Source organism: Sphaerodactylus townsendi, linkage group LG11, assembly GCF_021028975.2.
Source record: "Sphaerodactylus townsendi isolate TG3544 linkage group LG11, MPM_Stown_v2.3, whole genome shotgun sequence".
NCBI lineage: Eukaryota > Metazoa > Chordata > Lepidosauria > Squamata > Sphaerodactylidae > Sphaerodactylus > Sphaerodactylus townsendi.
Window position 1 is genome coordinate 37,420,685 of NC_059435.1, and position 20,721 is coordinate 37,441,405.

A 20,721-nucleotide genomic window follows, 5' to 3' on the forward strand; every position below is an offset into this window, starting at 1 on the left:
TTTTCCTGCCTCTTGATGGTGTGTTATTGACACCACCTTGAACTTGAAGAATGATTAGCCCCGCCCTGCCCTTTACATTGACTTTTTCTAGCATTAACTATATACAGCATGGTAGCTGACATCATTTTTTAAAAAATATATGACTCAGCTTGGATTCATCTTGAGTAAATCCTAATAAATGTCTAATAAGATTATGTCCCCACCCATCTCTACTCTGTTGTCCTGTGAGAAATGTAATTAATAGGGTGTAACAATGACTTTTCTCTTGTCCTTGATACGTAACACTCAGTTTACTGGGCCATTAAATGACACTTGCCTGAGGGCAGAAATAGGCAATAGCTGATTTGTTGTCAGACAAGTCTAAGGCCTGATGTTTCATATCCCTTAAAGCTTTTAAAGAAGAAAGTTTATTTCATTAGCAACAATCAGATTGTCTTTCAGAGCTGCATACTGCACTTGCCTCCAGCTCTAGAAAGGCTGGTGATATCATTAAATTGCAGTGCATTTTTATGCACAGTAAGTTTATTTTTCTACCACTTTATAAATGTATATATACTTCAGGGGTTTCCCCCTCCTTCAAAATCTCAAACATCTTCATAATCCCACTGAAGAATAAACGTGTTTTGGGGGGTTAACTGTCTTCTATGAAAATGGAATATCAAGATATACATTAGCTTATCTTCTCAGGCTGGTAGGAATTAAAGATCTGTGTTGCATGATGTCCTGTATGATGGGAGATTACATGGTGAACAGATGCTTCTTCCTGAGTGAGGGTTCCTATTATATCATTTATATTAAATTAATATTATATTAATGTTTATAGTGAGGAGGGGTTCAGAAAATGATGAACATATGACTGAGTCCTTCAAAATAGTAATGCCTTGGTCTAATGCTGGTACCACCCACCAAGCCCTTTGGACATGGTATTTCTGGGTCGCATGTTAGGAATTTGGTTTCCTTCCTCTCTGTCAGAATTGGACACTTCACAGAAACATTCAGATGCTAAAAATGAGGGTTCTGCTGTGGCTGAAGCTCCCAATTCTTTAACTGCTACCAAGCTACTCACCTACCAGGCTACCCACCTAAAACATTTTTGGTGCAATCAAATTATAGTTTACTAAAGACACATTTTTTTGAGAACTGCATTTTTAATTTTTAGCAGACCATTAGAAACTGCATTAGAACATGACTGTATAATAGTTAAAGCTACATTGTGGAAAATAAAAGCTTCATTTTTATCCGCTAAACTCAGATATACTGTTGCAAGAATCAAGTCAACCTTAACATCTATTGAATGAGGGCATGCATACAAAATGCAAGCTTGTGCTAACAGGGATATCATCAGTAGCAGCAGGAAAAGCACCGAACTTTAGAGGTCTCAATTCAGGTTCTAGCAGCTTAGTGCAACCACCATAAAATTTATTTGTACAAGAATGTCTGTTAAATCTCTGCTTGTACTCTGAGTTCTGTGTATTAATTTTGCTATTTGTTAATTTCTAAAACTTTGTTTCCATTTTATGTGGGAGCATTGAAAAGGATGTTTGTCAATGTTGTGATCCAACTGATGTGGAAGGCTGTTACTGTGTAATTTTTTTTAAAGTTAATTTTAGCCTGAGTGAAACATCGAGACATGACGTACACTAGCTGTCACTGAAACTTGGAGATATCAGCTAGTCAATGCAGAATACTTTAAGGTCTGGTACATATATGTAGGTGTAATATATATTTTTAAAAGGAAATATATTCAGTATTCAGACATCCAGTTGAACTGCAGTTAAATATCAACGTACACAGGTTTCTTGTCTTGGACAGAGTATTGCAGGAATAATTCCAGTTCTCTGTGCCTTATATTAGGATCCTGGTTAATGGGAGGAGAACTAAGCTGGAATTAAAACCTGTTTTAGAATCCCAGGTTGGTGAGAAGACAACTAATTCTGGTTAAGTCATGTGTCTGCCTTCTCATGTCATGGTCAACTTAAATCCTAAAATATTATTTCAACACATTCTGTGGTGTGAACAGAGAAGCCAAGAACACATACGAGGCCATCAGAAACTCTATTTATGCCCATTTTTGTTTATCCCTTGGTTATCCCTTCTGTTTTAGCTACAGTAACTGTTCCTTATATGGCTGCACACATTTGAGTACACCTGATGCTAATACGTTTCCTATTATATAAAATTTGTCATATATCTTCCAATCCAATGAAAAATAGGTTGTTCTAGGTTGAGCTCATTGCTTCCCTCATAATTACCTTGTAAACATTTCTGACATTCCTGAAATATCAAGGTATCTTATACAGTAATTTATAATAGAAGTGGTTGATAGATGGCTTCATTAAAAATGATAAAATGAGGTAGACATACCATTCTGGCTCCCTGTAAATCAGTATTGAATACTTAGTGTCCTTGCCTCTGGAACAAATGCTCTCCTTCCTTCCTTGTTTGCTCTAACTACGGTTTAGTATTTTATGCATATCACTGCTCCCTATGGTTAATGCTAATCGGGGCTCCCCTTTTAATCAGAGTTTGAAGTATATTTACAGAAGAAGGGGAAAATATTGACTTGGACTCTCAATTTTGGAAAAAGTGATTTTCAGGGGCCTTAATGTTATGTCTACACACAAGATTTTTGTTTTGTTTGTTTTTTTCTTGCATGTATCTTTCAGTTGAACTGAATTACCAAGAACCTTCAAGGAGAACTGTTTTATTTGTTTTACTTATTTTATCTTGTTTCTCAGCTAGATAGCAAAAACCACATATGTCAAAAAGAAAATAATAAAACCATCATAAAATCAGAAGATTTTTAAAAATGGGAAATTTCTGCTAATGGAGAGGGAGTTATAGGTGTGCAACAGGAGGGGTGAATCAGAAAAATTGCCTCCCTCTTCTGTTCATGGAAATATTTTGTATGAATCAAATCCTAACTTTAGGCAGGCCCAATCAGCTGAAAATTCCAATGCATTAGATGGGTTTTGAAAAGCAGGCATTCAGGGAGTGGGGGGTTGTTTATTTGTTTTAATTTGTAATGCTTTATTGAAAGCCACAAGGAAAGTTTGCATATAAATAAATAAAATTCAGTAAGTTTAAAACCAGGTGAAATTTGAGGAAAGGGAATTCCACAACACCACAGGTGAAAATGTATTGGTGGTGGAACTCCTTCCCACAGCTAATGAATGTATTGTTTACATATGAGAGTATATGAAGTCTTGGCATTTCGGGAGAACTACAGATGTCAAAGAGAGGCAACATAATCAGTAATGAACTGTAAATAAAGCAGCACACTTTCCCATGCAGTAGTAGAAGCTGTACACGATAGGATACTTCTCAAGCTTCGATAAGTCAAGCGGGAATAGCTTGATAGGGTATTGCATCATCATAGCTAAATTAATGCTCCTTATGCAGAGGTTGAGGCTTTTTTTGCTTCTTAATGATCTATCTATGCATCTTATATTTATGAACTGTTGCTTCACCATCATCAGGCAACGAAGAAACTTCAAAAAACTTCTCAGTCTGTTGAAAGAGTTATAAACAACATGAGAAAATTTAATGTAATAGCTTTGTGTTGCTGAGTTGGCTAGCCTTAGACATCCCTGGTGATTGAAGTGAGGCAAGGCTTTGGCTGCAGGGATTCATACATCCAGGCTTAGAATATATTCAACATGTTTGTTCTATTAAGATGCATATATGACAATTAATGGCCAATCCTGTGGGATGGCCTAATGGAATCGTGTAGCTGGCACAGGGCTGTGCCAACAAATGTGCCCCTTTCACTGGTGCAAGGGCACCTCTGCCAGAGGAGAAGGCAAAGGCATCAGCAGCAGGCCACTCCTCAGCTCCAAGGCAGTGACACCCAGAAATTAGGGGTGCCATGGAGCTGCCCTGGTGTCCTATCAGACACTAGAGTGTGTGTGTGTGTGTGTGAGAAAGAGAGAGAGAGAAGGGGTGGAGTAGGATGTTTCCAGGAGTGCAGCCAACATTAGTTGTTCATCCTGGGATTGAAGGCAGGTATGGCCTGGCGTTTAGACTTATGCCACCCTTTCGGATGGTGTAAGTCCATTTAGCCCTATGGAGGACTTTCCAGCAACAGATTTTTTCCTTGCATTTTTTGCCTCCCCAAGCTGCCGGAAAGCCTTCTGAAGGGGTGGAGCAGCATGTCAGCGGGACCATCTCTGGCCACCTTGGGCTGTGGATTGGGCTGTAAGTTTAACCTGTAATAATTAAAAAAAAATCCTAGATATTTTTTGGAAGACAAGACTGATTACGCAACATGTGTCAGTGCAACCAACAAGAGAGGATAATCAACAAACAATTAAATAGAATTTGGGTTGTTGAACCAACCAGAAGCAAAGCAAAAGTGTTAATATTAATGCAGAATTACGCAGTAGGATCCAACCCATAGTAGTACAGACTACAATCCCCTATAATTTATCCAAGTAACTTTCTGAAGCCTTTTGTACAATACAGTCGTATTGCCTGCATAGAAAAGCCACCTTGAATCATTCCGTTTTGTATAATTTATGGAAAGCCAGTACAGTGGGAGCCTTTCTGACCTTCTCAGATAGGCCATTCCATGAGGTAGGAGGTACGATGGAGACGTCACATGTATGGCAGTTGATGATTTTGCCCATTTGCAGGTTGGCTTCTGCAGAAGACTGCAGATTCACAGGAGGAGAAAAGGTCTCACAGATCCAAAGTCATGAAGGGCTTTGTGGTAGGGACAATACTTTACATTAAGCCTGATAATTAAGTTAACTGGTAGAGTGACTGTAATGCTCCATCTGTGTTCTGATAATCACCAAGCAGTGACATTCTGCACCAGCTAGGATTTCCAGATTGATTTTGAGGAGAGACCAATGAGAGTGCATTACAGGAACCTATTCTCAGTGTCATCATGTCATAGATTTCGGTGGGCAGGTCAGCCTTCTCAAGATATGCCATTAATCACAGCAACCAGGCAGAGGACCTCTGCTGCTTCACCAGGAGACTTGGATAAGGATATATTACTTGGATAAGGATATATATAACTATGTATCATCTGGATATTGATGACCCTCAAAACTATGAATGATTTGGTCTAAGGACTTGAAGAGGAAAGCCAGCAAAGCCATCTCCATCCCATAGCCTAGTTTGAAATTAGGCTGGAAAGTGGATAGAGCATTTGAGTTTTCACAGACCTGGCATTTTAGATGCTATAATGCACTGATACTTGTGTCAGATCAAGAAAATGTTAAAGTGCTCATTTGATTACAATGGTAAATCCGTTGTTCAATCTTGATCTTCTTCGTGTATTTTCTTATATGTTATTTTTTTAAACTATTAAAACATGCATTCTGGCTCCAAAAACTGCAACATTTCTTTTCTTTTACGAAGAACTCAAATTCTATATCAAATGAACTAAACTAATAAGTCCACACTGCAATTTAACATCACTTTCATTTCAAAGCAATCTGTATGTGAAAGTATACTGCAAAAATACTGTCTTTACAAAAATACTGCAAAAGTAGAATCATAGTTGGAAAAGACCACAAGGGCCAACAAGTTGAACCCTCTGCCATGTAGGAATACACAATCAAAGCACTCCTGATTATGTCAGGAAAGAATACTGTAAAAGTAAATACTGTCTTTACTTTTCACTGAATTTAAGAATACATTTCTCCTCATAGTGTCCTTCTCAGAAATTGCTGTCTTAAAATGCGGATCATTTGTTAGGATTAAATGTTATGTGATCACATGACTTGCAGATTTATTAAACCACAGTTTGTGCATTGCAAAACAAACATTGTAACCACTTTCTGGTGTTGATGACTCTTCTGAAACAGTTTATGTATTCTTGGTTAACTTTTATTGACTGCTAGTTTCAAATATAGCTTGTTATTCTTTGTAATGCTTAGATCTGAAGTAAAGAAAAACATTCCTTGTATCTGGAAAGCCAGAGAGCAACTTTGGACAATAGACTAAATAAAGCATCAACAGAAGTTGGTTTAGATATGTTGCTTAGTAGTTGGAAGACATGTAACCCTTCATTGCCCCCCATACACGCACACTGCAGCAAAATTATGTTGCTAGTTAATAACTGGTTATCCTCATCCATTCTTCTCTTAAAGTGTGAAGATACATCCTTCTAAGTTCACTGAAGCCTGGGATGGCATTGTTAGACAGCTAAATGCAGTAATTTTCAAAATAAATATTTAGATTTTAGTTCACTTGAATAAATACAAACACAGCAGTAATATGATGTCTCCCTGGTATAAAGATAGTACACCACCTGCTTTTTAAGAGGTGTGTGAGGTGTAGCCAAATTAGACTTGACTTGTGTATATTTAGAGTGAAAGCAGCCATTGCTTTTTCATTCCAGTAGTGTTTGGAGCTTCCTGTTCTCCATCGGAAGAATGTAACATAGGAGGTTTTTACATCATGCCCAACATCATCTCCAGTTGATTCAAATTAGCTTCCTTACCAAGCAACTGAAAAACAGCTGGTATAAAAACATTGAGATGGATGGTGGTAAGCCAGACATTACAGTTCTATCAACCAAACCTTGTTTCCATATACCGTGTTTCCCCGAAAATAAGACAGTGTCTTATATTAATTTTTGCTCCCAACGATGTGCTATGTCTTATTTTCAGGGGATGTCTTATTTTTCTGTGTTCTGTTCGTCGGGCATGCTTCCAAACAAAAACTTTGCTACGTCTTACTTTCGGGGGATGCCTTATATTTCACACGTCAGTAAAACCTCTACTATGTCTTATTTTCAGGGGATAGGCCCTTTCCGCACGGGCCATTTGCGCAGTAGCGCCGTCCTGTGCGGCCTTGAGCTGCGTGAAGGTGCCGCTTTCCACCTCCCTTCCCAAGGGAGGTTTTTTGAAAGCGGCGCCTTTGGCGTCAGTCTGGAGGGCTGCTGAGACCTGCCCACACTGCCCTTTGACCCCTAGAGGTTTGAGGGCAGCATGGATGGGTCCCTGCAGCCCTCCAGACCGACACTGGAGGACGAGGTGAGTGGGGGGGGGACACAGAAGAGGCGACTCCATGTGGAGCCGCCTCTTCTGTGCTGGCCTCCGCAGGGGCCGCTCGCACGCTCCCGTGAGAACGGCCCCCTCCCCTCCACCGGCATAATTTCTGCCGGTGGAGAGGCGCCCTTTCCGCCGTGCGGAAAGGGTCTTATATTCAGGGAAACAGGCTAGGCTGATGGAAAGCCTTGTTTCAACTAGAATAATGAAACAGATAGAGAATAGCCCTTGTTATTCTCAGCATGGCCCTGACAAAGGAACTTCTGTCTTGAAGAATTTTAGGATGTAAAACTGTTTGTTCGATTATTTATTTATTTATACATACATTGGAATCAATTTAGGGATAAAAACAGTATAAAACTTTAAAACAACACAAACGTGAGGGCTAAAATAAATCAGATGGCAAATTCATCTTTTTTAATAAAGTTTTTGATAAAGTTCTTTACTGGGATAAACCTAGCAGTTGCAGGATAAATCGACCCCTTGTTTTATGGGATGAAGGGCAGGAATAAACAGCTTCAGCATTGGAGGAAAATAAACTGAATTGTCCAAGTGTCTGTATGGGGACCGGTGTGATTCTTTTTGAATGTAAGCAGTGTAGGGTCAACAATAAAGAATCAAAATCATTGGATGACACCAACCTTAATGGTGAAAAACTGTGAAGAGCTCCAAAGTGATCTCTCCAAATTATCTGGCCAACTGGGTGGATGGGAACTGTATGTCAAAGTGTAAAATGATGCACACTGTGGTAGTAAACTTTAGCTTCATATATGTGCTAAATGAAGTCTGAATTAACTGTAATTATCTAAAATAATCTGGGGTTTGTTACTGGAAAAGTCAACCATGTGCTGTGCATGTCAAAGATAAATTCAGAGTTTAGGATTATTGGAAAAAGAGATGAAAATGAAACATCAAATAAATGTATAACTGCCAATATGAAACTATGTGGAGTAGCCACATTAGGAATATAGTGCACCGTTTCCATGCATAGTTATAGAATTCCCAACTACAAGGGTAGCCATGTTGATCTACAGTAGAACAGCAAGATTGTTGGGGTATAAGTTTTTGACAGTCAAAGCTGCGTTCAACCGATATCTGACAAAGCAAGCATTAACTTTTAAAAGCTTATACCCTGAACATCTCATTGGTCCCTAATGTGCTATTAGACTCAAATCTATAATTTTTGTAGTGTGAAAGTACTTAATAGAGGAGGTGTCCCCAGCCTTTTTGAGCCTGTGAGCATCATGAGAATTCTGACATGCCATGGTGGACACAGCCACAAAATGGCTGCCATGAAATGGTTACCACCACAGAAGGCAGAGCCACTATAAAATGGCTGCTGTGGTTTCCTTCAGTCACACAGGAAGATCTCTGTGCTGTGGTGTCAGCTGCTGCTCAAATACAGCCAATTGACTTTTCAATGGCTAATCAGAAGTCCTGCTGGGCAAAAACCACGTGACGGCAGCCACTTTTTGAAAAGACTTGGTAGGCACCATGTTGGATACATTGTAATAGAAACATCATTACCCATAGCAAAAAAACTATCCGTTTTTTTTTTATTTTGGTAAGCTGGTTTCCAGGATTCTGCTGTGTTCAAAAAAACTTCAAAGAATTCTTGACTTGCAAGGGAGATTGTACAAAAGTAGTACATGTAAACTACAGGCAGTAATATCTGTTATTTTCAATATGCTGAAAAATTGCCAGCTTCTTGCTTAAAAATACTGGTTTGACCTCTTCCACTATTTTTATAAAACATTTCTATGCTGACTTTTCCTCTTTGTAGGGTCCCCAAGGAAGTGAACATCAAAACATTTCAACAATAAAACAGTAAAGTAAAATATATGTTTTATTGAATTGTTTATTTTATATATAAATACAAATAAGGAGGAGGGCTGATAACAGTTACTAGAGGTATGCCCACCCCCATCCACCAAGTGAGAGTCTGCTTCTGGTGGAGAAAGAAGATTTTTCTATGATGGACAGGAACGCTTAGTAGAAAGAAATATTCGGTTCCCACATCATGACTTCTTCTGAGGTTACCTAGCTTTTCTTCTAGAAAACCCTGGTACCAGTACCGGTACTATCAGTAACTGAGATTTCTGATTTGATGAGTTCATACCAATCCTGAAATCATGAAGTCTTTTTCTAACGACTCATCTAGTTTTTGCATTGTCATAGAACTTCTAAGGGCTGTTGATACATGGGGACTGCTCAGAGTAGCACCCCATGATGTCCAAAGGCTACTGGTAGAAGAAACAGGTCAGGAGAGATGATCTGCCCATCCCTGTTTATCATCACAGCTTGTCTCTGACACTGCACATCAATGACTTAAATTTTGGTGTGGAATGCAAAGACAAAATAAAAGCATCCCTTCTCTGTGTTACTTCCTACTTCCTAAGGTTTATCTATGAATTAAGACATCTGACAGATGAAGTCTAAAGGGTGGAGCTGGCTCAGCATTAATATCTATTAAAACATAAATGGGGCATTGCAATTTAAAAATGCAGAAATGTCCAATTTCCACTAACTAGGTATGGCTTTGGAAGATTCTTCTTAAAAGTTTGTATCAGACTTGCCTATAAAATCTTGTGAAACATAGCTCATGTGAAGATAGGATATTTTCTGTTGTCAGAAACTACCTTTGCTGCTAACAAAACAGGCAACAGTTGTGTCTGGGGGGACTTCTTATCAATTACGTTTGATAAGCCATCTGTGACTTTTCTCAGACATGGGGATCTGCCAGCCATAATGTGTATCTTTTGTAACCTCATGAACTGTAATCCACTCTGTGTTGGGCTTTGAATATTGCTGCCCATCTCCTGAATGTGAAGGAAGGCTGAATCAAACAGAGATAACTTTTCCGTGGCTGCATCTGTTGTCTGCTGATTTCTGTATTGGTTTATTGCACTGTTTTTAATTTTAAAAGTCCTTTGCTGTTTGTGCCTCATATATTGCCTTTTTCTGGAGGAGCCCTTCTGAAAAAGAACACATGAAAAGAACATACACAAAAATAAGTTATAAGAGCAGGCCTTCCGCTAACGTTTTGAAATATAGCTTCTATTACTTTTTGTTCTCCTTTAGAAAGATTGGGAAGGCAGTTGAGATAACACAATTCTATCTCTTCAGCTGTTATTTATTTTTAGCCTTGGCTATTTTAGTTCTACCTGATCATCAATATGTTTTAGAACGCACTGTTTTAAGATACTAGTATTATGCAGTAATTTATTTTTGCTTAGTTTTTTTAGCATGGCACAATATGTTTAATATAAATTCATTTTCACTACTGCCTAGCATTAAATGAAATCTTCAACTAATCAATGGGGCTATTCCCTGCAATTTCAGTTTTAAACAAGTGCCTGCCTGTCTTAATTTTATTTGGTGGTTGGATTAGAAAATCATTGTCTAGAATGGTTGCTAAGATTATTATACATTTAATTCAATGTCAGTTTAACATGCAGGTTACCCTACATGGTGTAAATAAAGAATGTAGTATGTAAGGATAACATGAAGAACTTACAATGGCACTCTAAGAAGAATATCCAGTGGGATTAGAAGGGCTTTGCTTAGGATGCCACCATTTGTTTTGTTTTGCTTCACCCTTGTATGAAGCTGATACATTGTGGTTCCACAGTGAGGACACTGATCTCAGAATTGGCTGTGTTTACTTGTAAAATCAGCTTGCTTGTTTGTTTATTGCAAAGGGTGCAAAATGAGAATCTAGAGATGGAGGAACAGGCTTTATTGGGGAGAGGAAAGAAAAGGAACCAAGAATTTTGACAGATGGTTCAGAATTGTCTATGGCTCAGATTTGGCATAGTTCAGAATTGGCTATGGTAACTTGTGGAATAGGCTTATTTATTTATTTGGTTGTTTATTGAAAAGGGGCAAATTGAGAAGTTATAGATGTGGAAACAGACTTTATTGGGGTGATGGGGAAGAGAAGGAACCAATAGTTTTGACAGATTGTTCAGTAAACGTCCCTTTTATTGAGAATTATGAAAAGCTGCTTAACACTGCTATGTCATTAATATGGTACATTAAAAGGTTACTGTCAAGATAATGTTTCAGTTTTCGAAATTGACTCTAAGGGTTTATGGGCAGCACTCTTAATATTCTGTTGAGAAGATAAGGTATCTTTTAACTTGCCACTTGACAAAATCATTATGTTGTTACAGGGCTTCTCTTGGAGAGCTTGATTAATGTTAAAGCATAAATAAAACCTGATTTGAAAATAAAAGGTAAATTAGACTTGAACTGCTTGTGGCAAGCCTAATTTAACTGATGCCAACTTATGTGCAAGGTGATGGTGTGGAAATAGTGTAAGAGCAGTGTAAAATTAACCTTGTTTCATTCTTTCAATGTCTTCTTTCCAAACATGCCATTTACAAACCATATTTTACTATGAGCTGAGTAAAAAAATAAGTCCTTAGTTGAAATGCAGTTAGCATTCATAATCTAGATACCATGTTTTTGCATATTTGTGAGATTTCCAATTTTTTTAAACAAAACGTTCTTAACTCTTTGAGAAACTGGTAAGCAAGCTCTGTGTGTGAAAGGAATATTGTGTCTTGCACAATCCTGCTTACCCTGTATAAACAGTTTTTGACATCTGTCTTTATACTTTTCGAGGAGAGGAAGACTTTGTTAAAAGAACCATTTTTATATAGCAGTCACCGTTTCAGTCTTGCTTTACCTGTATTATGAAAGCAGATGGTCTGCATGTCTTTTGAATATTTATAACTATCAACAATCTCTTGCTATTCACCCTTAGGCTTATGAGATGTCAGGACTGTTCTAGTTGGGAAAAAATCATCTTGGGTGTTTACAGAAAGAGGATTACATTAAGCTGAAATGACTATACATTTTCCAGTTTAATATTTGTCCATCAGCTGTTTAATCGTATTTAGATAATTGTGTAAATAAGTCGTTGTAGCCCTTGCCCCCTCGACTGCTCAAGCTTGAAGGCTTTAAACACCAATGAGCCAGTTGTGTAAATGCTGCTTCCTGTCTTGTTCTAACATTCAGAAAAGGGTTAAGAAAGTTTTTGGCTGAGATAGCTAGAAAGAGCACATTTCACACACACACACACACACACACACACACACTAGCTTAATCGCTTTACCTAGGTCTGTATGATTGTCTCGAAGAACATCTGTCCCTGAAGTTACCTGCTTGCTTTTGTTCTGTGTTACTATTGCAGTAGCTGTGTTCTTTGAGACTGATCCTTAGAGCCTGATCCTTTCTGAACAATTTGTGTATAATACTTAAGGTATAAACCTTAAAAGAAGGAATTTGGGGACAGGGCAGGACAAGTTTGCACAAGCTTGTTTGGACTCAAGCAAGTCACTGATGACAGATTTTACAGTGGCTTGTTGATTTGGTAGCAAAGCATGAGCAGTTTTGGTTTAGATGATGGAATTGAAATGATTAATGTTTTTTGTTGTTTCACAGAAAGAACAACAATGCACTTTTAATCATAATTATAAACCATTTCTGGCCTGCCTGAGTACTTACAGGTCATAGTCAAGAAATGTCATCTTGAAAACTGTTCTATTGATTGATGAAGAATAGATAAGGTCTGAAAGGTTTTCTCACATTTAGAGAGAAACCTTATCTTCTGGCCTACTAGGCAAGAAGTATAAATGCTGTCAGAGATGGTTGAATTCGTTATGTCACAAAGTTACTTGCGTACCACCTTATGTCATACTTCATTAGAGGATAGGAATCCAAATTTGGGATACATTTTTAAGCTGTCTAGATGAACCAGAAATGAACTTTAAAAAAGAAATTTAGTCCTTAGTGTCACATCGTTATGGAAGATATTATAAATAATGCATTTGGTTGGAAAAGAAAACTCAGGCTATGGCAGATGGTATCATCCCAAAGTAGTGGGGCTTTTGCAAAGGTGGCACCATTTCAGATCATATCTTCATCAGACTCTGAGAAAAAGAACTAAAAGTACTGTGCATGTATAAATTGGGTACATTTGGATCTTAGAGATGCATACAAACTCAAGTAACCTTGCAGGAGATATGAAGATATAGAGCTTTCTGTCTTTGGTTTTAAATGAATTGTCAAACTTGTCAAAAGTTTTTCTGTTTCCGAAAGGGCAAAAGCTGTCACTAAAAGAACTAATTTCTGACATTGCAACATGCTATATTTTATGCTAGTTCTGCTTTCATGGGTATTTATAAACTATATAGCTTTAGACATTCTGAACAAAATAAATATCAGAAACCTTTAGCTTGAAGCTACGGTTGCCAGTGCCAGGTTGCAGAGTTCCTGAAGACTTGGGATAGAGCCTGAGGAGGGCAGGGTTTGGCGAGGGAAGGACCTCGGGGGCGGGGGAGAGGGGGAATAATAGACAGTGGTGGTGAACCTTTGGCACTCCAGATGTTATGAACTACCATTCCCATCATCCCCTGCCAACATGGCCAATTGGCCATGCTGGCAGGGGCTGATGGGAATTGTAGTCCATAACATCTGGAGTGCCAAAGGTTCGCCACCACGGCTATAGAATTTGCCCTCCAAAGCAATTTTAAAAACCTGCAGAATGCTCATTTCCTTGACAATTAATTTTTGTTATAAAGCTTGGTGTCACCCAGTAAAGCTGATGGACAATTTAGGGCAAACAAGAAGTATTTCTTTACTCAACATGTAAATTGTGAACATCACTGCCAGTAGATGTAGAGATAGCCACAATAGATAGCTTTTTAAAATATTGGATTTATGGGGAATTGGCCCATCAGTGACTACTAGCCATAATGACTAAAATTAACTTCCACGTATGCTATCACTAAAGCTCTGAATAACAGAGCTAAATGGCAACATTGGCATAAGGCCTCTATTTCCTGTTTGTTGGGCATCCAGAACAACTTGTTGACTACTATGCTCAACTGGTCTGATCCAGCAGGGCACCTCTTTAGTTACTACAACAAGGAGTCTTTTTTTTGTAATTATGAAAACAGGAGTCAAGGCCGAAATCAGCATAACCTGAGGTGGGGCAGTGCCAAGAACTCACCTTGCTAATGCTGCACCACCCATGCTCCAAGCTGCTTTCACTGCTAGTGTGACTAGGGAAAGGGCTGTAGGCAGTTCAGGTGACTGTGAGCATTGGTGGTGGTGAGAGGGCTCACAAGCAGGCAAGGGAAGGATACACAGGCAAGTTGAAGACCTGTGGATAGGTGGAAAAGAAGGAGGGTGTGAGAGAAGGTTGTAGAAGGGGGCAGGGGTCACTGTGAACTGTCAGCTCAGGGCCCACCAAAACCTAGAACTGGCTCCGGTAGGACTGATGTACATTCAAATATTAACATATTTTTGTTGATGTGGAGGGAAGCAATACCAAATCACCTCTTGCCTTGAAAATCCTGCAAGGTTGTCATAAGTCATCTGTGACTTGACAGCAAAAAAAATATTTGGAAAAATATGCAACTACTGTTTAATGTTCACAATTTTTAGTTATGCTAGTATCCAGCTTCTGTTGTCGGTGAAAGAGAATAATAAAAGGTCAAATAATGGGCATCCAAACATTCCTCCTTACTGCATATATTGTGGCCAGCATGGACTAATGATAAGACTAGTGCCAGCAAGGAAAAAAACTCTTCCTTTACCATCCCTTGTCCAACTGCTGCATGACTGCTGCTGTTGACCCAGTTGACCTGACCAGGCAGCAGGTCAACAGGTGAAGTTTCAGTACCCCAACCTCTCTTGGAGAGAATGTCTTACATGTGTGTGTAATGGTCCATAAAGTATGATAGGTTTTTCTAAACAGTGCAGCAATAACTCTGGTAATGCATCATTTTTTTCCAGGAATCCTATGCTTAGTATTTCTGTCAAATATAGTAGCACAAATGCCTAAGATCTAAAGAAACTCAATATGGTGTTGAGACTAAAAATATTACCCATCAAATAATATAAAAACTTCTTTTGTTAAACTATTCTGTAATACAGATGATCCCCCCCCTTTTCTTTTCAGAGTATGATTTCTTCCATTGTGAACAGCACTTACTATGCAAATGTCTCAGCAGCAAAATGTCAGGAATTTGGGAGGTGGTATAAACATTTCAAGAAGGCGAAAGATATGATGGGTAAGCAAAAAGATAAGAGCTAAACTACTGGTAACTATATGCTTATGTTTTAGCAAACTTTTAAACTTGATGTGAATTCTGGAACAGCAGGATTCTTAGCCTGATGAAATCTCTGTACGTTTTTTAAAAAGTTTGATTCTTTAACTGTTTTAGATATATCAAGGAAGGAGGGGAAAAAAGCAGTCAAATCAGTACTTTAAAAAGTTTGATTCTTTAACTGTTTTAGATATATCAAGGAAGGAGGGGAAAAAAGCAGTCAAATCAGTACTTTAATAATGTAGATGCTTGGCTTTTTAAAATGTAATGCTTATAAATATGAGTCCCTGGGCATCTTTAATTTTCTGTTACTTAGGCAAAATGTTTTTACTTTTTTTTTGGATATTAGTTTAAAACCTTTTCAGCATTTGACTACTGGTTCAACAGGTGTAGTTATCCGAAGTGAAAGTAAAATAGGTTATTATGTATTCAGATTGGTGGCCAGGAACCTGCATGCTCTGTGAGAATGGAAATGTTGGCAAACTTACGGTGAGCTCACACATGCATTCTGTTATAGATCACTGCAACATTAAGCGATGGCTTGATTGAGTGAAACATCTCTCTCCGCTCAAATTATGTACAGAGCTTCTGTTAGTGTCTTATTTTTCCTTCATACACTATTTTTCCCAACATACATTTATCATCACGTGAATGGGTATAAAATCATAGTACTCTCTGAAACTTTTTTCAGCCATTCCTCCCTGAATATGGAACAGTGGAACCTGTGAGAATGAAAACGTGTGGCCAACTCAACTTTACCTAGCAAACCTGCAATCCAACCACAGCAAGAGTGGTCACTAGCACTAAAAGCTGTAAATAATTTCTATCCTGATTCTCACAGTCATTTATCCAAATGTTCCTTTTGTTTAAAGATCCTGAGAAAGGAAGATATGTTTAAATCTTTGACCTAATTCTAAGAATGCATGTATGAACCAGCCCTATATTAAACCAAGTGGCTGTTTAATATACAGAAAATAACTTTAGGTGTGTTTCAACACCTAAAGGAAGGAATCTGGTGGAAAAAAGTATATTTTGAGTTCTGATCAGGATAAAAAGAATTGTGGTGATGTTGTGGTTAGGGTTTTACATAAATTCCGATCTGTAAGTAGTTTTTGCTGTCATTTATTCCCAAGACCAGATGTGCACGGTGAGTTTGCCAAAGCTCTTGAGAGACTGTTGTAGAATTTTACTCCTATTAGTTTTGCTATTAAAAATATGCATTTCTTTGTACAGCCATGTTTTTATTAACTCTGTACTTTTAATAATAGCATGCTATGCACAGTGTTTATAAATGGGGAAAAATTACTTTTACTTTGTCCAGCAAAACAATATTAAATGAATTGAGCTAGTTGGAATACAGCCAACAGTTAAAATTTGGCCAGTCATTACAATACTGCTACTTCAGAATTCTGTACTTGTACTCATTCAAAGTCTTTATGATAATACCAAGCAGTATTTCAAGACAAATAATTAAGCATTTAGGTAGATTATCACTCAGGACACTGTAGGATGTCCAGTGTTTTAGGTCATAGGATGTGATCATTAGTTGAAGGTTTTAAGGTTGTTGGTGTTAAGTGCAGTGATACTTACAGCAGCAATGGCGAACTGATGACGCACGTCAACAGTGATACACCACAGTGTTTTGGGTGACATGCCAGAATTCACCAACATCTGACAACAATTGATTTTGTTTTACTTGTATTTCATTTTTATAATAATTTGATGTTTCTTTATATAATACAAAGCACCATGCATGATCAGACTATTTAAAAAAAAATGAATATGTAAAGAATTGTTTCTCTTTTGTTCGGGGGCCACACGGAGTCAAGTTAGGCATTTTCCAAATATTTGACATGGCTAGCCCAAAAAGCTTGCCATTACTGAATTATAATCTGTTTAGGAAGTAAATAATTTTCAAAAAGCAGTTTTCTAGAAATGAAATTGTGGATAAAACATTTAAGAATGTTGGATATTTCAGTGCATAATGTTGTATTTTTACTTATTCTTTTATGACAAACAGAATAAGGTTATAAGAATTCATGACAACTGAAAAAGCTTTACATTTACTATTTCACTATTTCATCCAAGTGAAGAATATCTCTCATTTTTTTCTCTTTAGCTGAAATGGATAGCCTTTCTGAGTTATCCCAACAAGGTGCCAACCACGTCAACTTTGGTCATCAGCCAGTCCCAGGGAACACAGCTGAACAGCCTCCATCCCCTGTTCAGCTTTCTCACAGCAGTCAACCATCAGTTCGGACCCCACTTCCAAACCTGCACCCTGGACTTGTATCTACTCCTATCAGTCCTCAGTTGGTGAATCAACAGCTGGTCATGGCCCAGTTGCTCAACCAGCAGTATGCAGTGAACAGACTTCTAGCCCAACAGTCCTTAAATCAACAGTACTTGAACCATCCTCCTCCTGTCAGCAGATCCATGAACAAGCCGTTGGAGCAGCAGGTCTCAACAAACACAGAGGTGTCTTCCGAAATCTACCAGTGGGTGCGTGATGAATTGAAACGAGCAGGAATCTCGCAGGCAGTTTTTGCACGTGTGGCATTTAACAGAACTCAGGTTAGCCTTTTCTTTTAAACAGCAAGATTGATTTTTCTGCATCCCCTCCTATTCCTTATTTTTTATTTGAACTAAATTAGACAGTTTACAGAGGAATCCTGTACATAGTTACACCCTTATGAGCCCTTTGACTTCAGTAGACTTAGGAAGGTGTACGTTTACTTAAGACAGCACTGTTGGATTTGTCATGATAAGTAACCAATGATACAAAATTGGTAGTCATTTCAGCTGTGGTTCCAACCATAGTTACTTAAAAGTAATCCAGATAGTGTTGAACACTCTCATAATTTTATGGTATACTAATCATTGCTTGGAGAAGCAAGTAGTTAAGAAGAGCAATATTTTACCAATTCTTTTAAAGTACTTTCTGTCTGCAAACAGTTTGCTTTGTTTTTGAGTATTAGAAGAATATTTTCAAAGTATTACAGCTGTCGCCTTATTCACGTGTTAGGCAAGTTGCCTATTACATTTTGGAAATCACAGGTTACAACCTGGAGAATTTACATTGGCTGTCAAATACTGATGCCCAGTCTGCTGTTGGGTTCTGTTAATAGCAGATGTCATCAGTATTGTTACAGCCAATGGTAAATTCTCCTGTTTGCGGCATGCAACCCTAATAGTTGCATGTGAAATTTGCCATGCGCTTAAAATGAGGAGGATGCATTATGGAATCTAGTAAGAAACAGGGTATGTGATGTGACAGTGGCATTCTCTTCCAACGAATCAAAGATCCATTCTGCACATTGCAACCTGTGATATGTTTGTGTATGCCATTTAGACTTGGATTGCACAAGTATTGCAGGTATTTTGACTAGTTTTCCTCAACTGAGTGGTGATTAATGGTTTGATTCCTATGCCTCTTCCCTGGTCATCGTTGAATATTCCCCTTATGTATCACAGAATGTAGGAGTATTCATGAAGCTAAAACATGTAGAAAACATCGACAAGACTACGCTGTCTTACTGCAATAATATTTTTCCATTTTCTGTACCCATTAGACAAATCAGACAAAGGGAATAGTGAACAATACTGAAACAGCGACGCTTTTCCATCCTGGCAAAGTTGATTGCACAAACTTACAGGAAAAATAGCTGTTAAAATAGACTATACAAATATAGTAAGATGGTAAGGTGCCATCAAAGCTTCATAATAAAATGTAAAAAGCACCATACTTTCATTTTTATAATTTAAAAAAAAATTAAAAATAAAAGTGCAGAGTTACAAAAAAAATTATAAAAAGACAACAAAACCATTTCAAAGTCAGAAATGCCCATCTAGGATTTAAAATCAGATAATTAATAAGTCCAATATTTATATGGGTTTTCCCAGAAAAAAGTTAGAATTGGAATACTTTCCACAAAAATATCTAGTGTCCTGAATAGAACACAATCTGATTTTTAACGGCTATATGTTATATTTCAAGTATGTTATGTTGAAAAATGTTCAAAGCTTTATGTGGAAATTATTGCTATTGGAAAAAGACTTAAATTTTTTAAAGACAATATAGCATGTTCTTCCCTTACATCGCTTAAATTTAAGAAAAAAATCTGAAGGCATTGAAAACTATTGATAAACTAGTTTTAGCACATCCAAAGAACTATCCATGATCTGCCCATAGAAGTGTTTGTCCATTCATCCTTTTCAACAGAATTTAACTCTAATCCACAGTAGCTACTGAGGCACTTTATCATTTGCTTTACTTGTTAGTTCCTTATTCTTTCCCCACATATAAGTAATTACCAGCCTGAAACTCCTAAGCTTGCCTGGTTACTGTACTGGCCATGAAACCACTCACTGATATTAATTTTATAAATCTTTAGAATTAGACTTTTTTTTGCATAAAACTTAAGCACCAGAAAATTCTGTGCCCCACATTTCTGTTGTAATCTTTGCAACTCCAACCCACCATCCCATTTCAAACCATAATATTTTTTTGGAAATTCTACTGAAGTTGCATCCAGATGTGTCCTTTAAGAGTTTGGTTTTTTTAAAAAAAAACTTCCTGTACTCACTTTGGAAAGCTCCCCCCACCTCACCTTATTGTGATTTCAGACTACCAAAACATACCAATGCAACTGCAAATGAATTTCACCTGAACACATGCAAATGCACTTCATCTCCCTCTCACCTCAGAGGAGGACAAAACACTTGCCCAGCCACACAAAACAGTCCATACTGTGCCACTGAGAGAAACACATCTTACTGTGATATTCCTGTGAAGATGCCAGCCACAGATTTGGCAGAAATGTAAGGAGCTAAAACTACCAGATCATGTCCACACAACCCAAAAAACCCACAGCAGCCAGTACAGCGATATTTTTTTTTTGGGGGGGGGGGGGCATTTTAATGCTTATCTGTAGCTATATTACACTAGCATATGAGATCTGAAAGATTAGATCTAGAAAGGATTAGAAGTACCTTTAAAATAAATGTACTCCCAGGAGCTGATTCTTAATTTGCAGAGAAATTGGCAGCTAAGTCAAACATATCTGAGCCAAGTTAAACTTAATATATATTTCAGAATATGGAAATTCCTCACATTATCAAATGCAATTTTGAATAAAAATGTTCAAGGACAAAAAGAAAAGCAGGGGGAAAAGGAAAATGTTGTGATGATCTACTTTTAAGGGTTGACTTTTTTGTCAAATCAGAGTGGCCACAAAATCTTCAAATTCGTTTTAAATATAAACTGTCTACTAATGCACAATTATCCTATGCTGTAATAATTTCATGTTGGAAGTTGATGGCACATGCATTTATTAATGCATACCTGAATAATTAGCACAGTCATCATCCTTGTGACTTCTAGAACAATACTGTTGTGAGATCATATAATACCCAAAGTACACTGTTTAGTTAGGAGCAGCAGTGGCGTAGGATGTTAAGAGCTCGTGTATCTAATCTGGAGAAACCGGGTTTGATTCCCCGCTCCGCCGCCTGAGCTGTGGAGGCTTATCTGGGAAATTCAGATTAGCCTGCACACTCCCACACATGCCAGCTGGATGACCTTGGGCTAG

General features: G+C 37.9%; 1 protein-coding gene across 14 annotated transcripts in view; it reads left to right on the forward strand.

The window, feature by feature from the left end:
* The window catches only part of SATB1 (SATB homeobox 1), a 118,265-nt gene that overhangs the window by 46,115 nt on the left and 51,429 nt on the right, over positions 1-20,721 (forward strand). For 13 of the 14 annotated variants that reach the window (XM_048510730.1, XM_048510729.1, XM_048510740.1 and 10 more), the window contains 2 exons: positions 14,983-15,094; positions 17,250-17,704. In XM_048510730.1, coding sequence (XP_048366687.1) covers positions 14,983-15,094; positions 17,250-17,704 — 567 coding nt within the window. The remainder of the gene's footprint in view (positions 1-14,982; positions 15,095-17,249; positions 17,705-20,721) is intronic. The other variant, XM_048510734.1, reaches the window with a different exon arrangement.